This window comes from Fonticula alba (assembly GCF_000388065.1).
Source record: "Fonticula alba strain ATCC 38817 unplaced genomic scaffold supercont2.14, whole genome shotgun sequence".
Taxonomy (NCBI): Eukaryota; order Rotosphaerida; family Fonticulaceae; genus Fonticula; species Fonticula alba.
The window spans coordinates 422,420-424,316 of NW_009242984.1; the positions used below are offsets into that span (position 1 = coordinate 422,420).

At 69.2% G+C, this 1,897-nt stretch overlaps 1 protein-coding gene across 1 annotated transcript in view; it reads left to right on the top strand.

The window, feature by feature from the left end:
• H696_05839 (hypothetical protein) overlaps positions 1-915 on the top strand; it is a gene marked incomplete at its 5' end in the record, with an annotated part of 3,738 nt that extends 2,823 nt beyond the window's left edge. Inside the window, 2 exons of the mRNA XM_009499639.1 lie at positions 1-269; positions 516-915. Of these exons, the coding sequence (XP_009497914.1) occupies positions 1-269; positions 516-607 (361 nt within the window). The 3' untranslated portion in view covers positions 608-915. The remainder of the gene's footprint in view (positions 270-515) is intronic.
• Positions 916-1,897: the final 982 nt, after the last annotated feature.

The window sequence follows — 1,897 nt, forward strand, 5'->3', positions numbered from 1 at the left end:
CTCTAGCAGCCACGACTCTAGCAGCCACGACTCTAGCAGCCACGACTCTAGCAGCCACGACTCTAGCAGCCACCATGCTTCCAGCAGCCATGCTTCCAGCAGCCACGCTTCCAGCAGCCACCACGACTCTAGCAGCCATGCTTCTAGCAGCCACTCGGACCACAGCTCCTCGCCCTCTTCCTCGGATGCTGGCAGCAGCAGCCCCGGCAGCGCCTCTTCCGGCAAGGGAGACAGCTCCTCCAGCCATGGTTCCGGCAGCTTCTCTGACAGTGCGTACCCCATGCAAACCCTTGCTGAGCCTGCTCATGGGCCCACATGCCTGCGAAAGCCACCGCCGACGCCCCTCTCGGCCGCGCAACCGCCCCCCCCCCCCCCCCCCCCCCCAGCCCTCATTGCCGCCCGGGCCCCTTTTGCCCACGCACAGAGACCCCCCCTCTCCAGGGGACCCGAATGACGACCACCCAAAACTGACAACCCCCCGCCTGACCCCCGCCTCGGCCACCGCCGGCCCACAGTCATCTGCACCAGCTGCATTGTCGACGCGCTGGCCGACATTCGCGACGTCTTGCGCGATCTTCTGGCCTACTTCAAGGCCAGCAAGGCTTGAGTAATACCATGGCCCGGGGAGGGCCTTCTCAACGCACGCTGTGCCCGCTCGGGCGACCGCGCCCCGGCCGCGCGCAGGGCCACAAGGGAGGCCCGTGCACACGCGTGACGGCAGGAAAGCGAGCCCCGATCCGGCTACATACATGCGCCCAACGATTGAGACAGAGAGAGAGATAGAGACCCCGCGCGGGAGCCAGCCGAGGCCCAGCGACAACGCCCCCCGGAGGTCGACCGCGGTCGGGAGAGCACGCACGACAGGCAGACCGACAGAGCAGACGAGAGGGAGAGACAGAGAGAGAGAGAGAGAGAGAGCCGGGCGGGTCCGAATTGCCACCCTTTTTTCCCCGGACGCCACCCGTCCCTCGCCCATCCGCATACACGGCCCCTCTCCCGCCCCCCGCCCTCCCCCCCCCCTTCCCCCGCTCCCGACATGCGCCGATGCGGCGGTAGGCCTGTGCGGCCCTTTACAGAAGATACACGGCGCGCTCAGCTCGTGCCATGTGTGCCTGCGCTCAGTGTTGCACGGACGCACCCCTGTGCACGCACGTCCCACTCCATCGTGTGCCCTCGCGCGGCCCTTGATCATGCGCGAGTGAGGTGCCTCTCGGGAGAATAGACTGCCCCATCCACAATGTTCCGAGCAACACGGGTGCGGTGCGCAGAAGTAGCTGGTGTGACTTGCGCGTGGGCTCATGTGGCGGCCGGGTCGAGGAGGGGGCCGTTCGGTCGTCTGTGCGCGCCCTGGGGCGACGGCCGGTGGGGGAGGGCACAGGGGCGGCCCAACCGGCGGGAGCGGGAGGGGGGCTGCCATGCAGGCAAGTGGCCCAGGCAGCGGGGGGGGGGGGGCAGAGGTGGGAGGACGGCCCCGCGTCGGGTGTCGCGGAGTGCGCCGGGCAGCGACGCGAGAGTGCCCCCGGGCCAGGGCGAGGAGGGGCGGGGGGGAGGGGGACAAGTCATGCCACACAGGCAGATGCCCCGCAGGTTGCTCGTCTCGGGGCAAGTCCCGGCGTGCGGGGCCTCGGGTTTGGGCGTGGCCGGGGCCGGCGGGGCACAAGCACGCCGAGCGGCCGAACCGCATGCCTTCTGGTGGTGGCAACCGCGAGTGTGGCGGCCGGGGAGGGGCCATACGTGTGTACACGTGTGTGTGCCTCGGAAAAAAAAAAAGAAGACACGCACACGCATACGCGCATGCACATGCATACCGGCATCCTTCCCATGGGGAGTGGCACTGCCCTCGCCGCTGGCCGGCCGCTGCCCGCCTCGCGCGGTCCCGGGGCAGCAAGGCACAGCG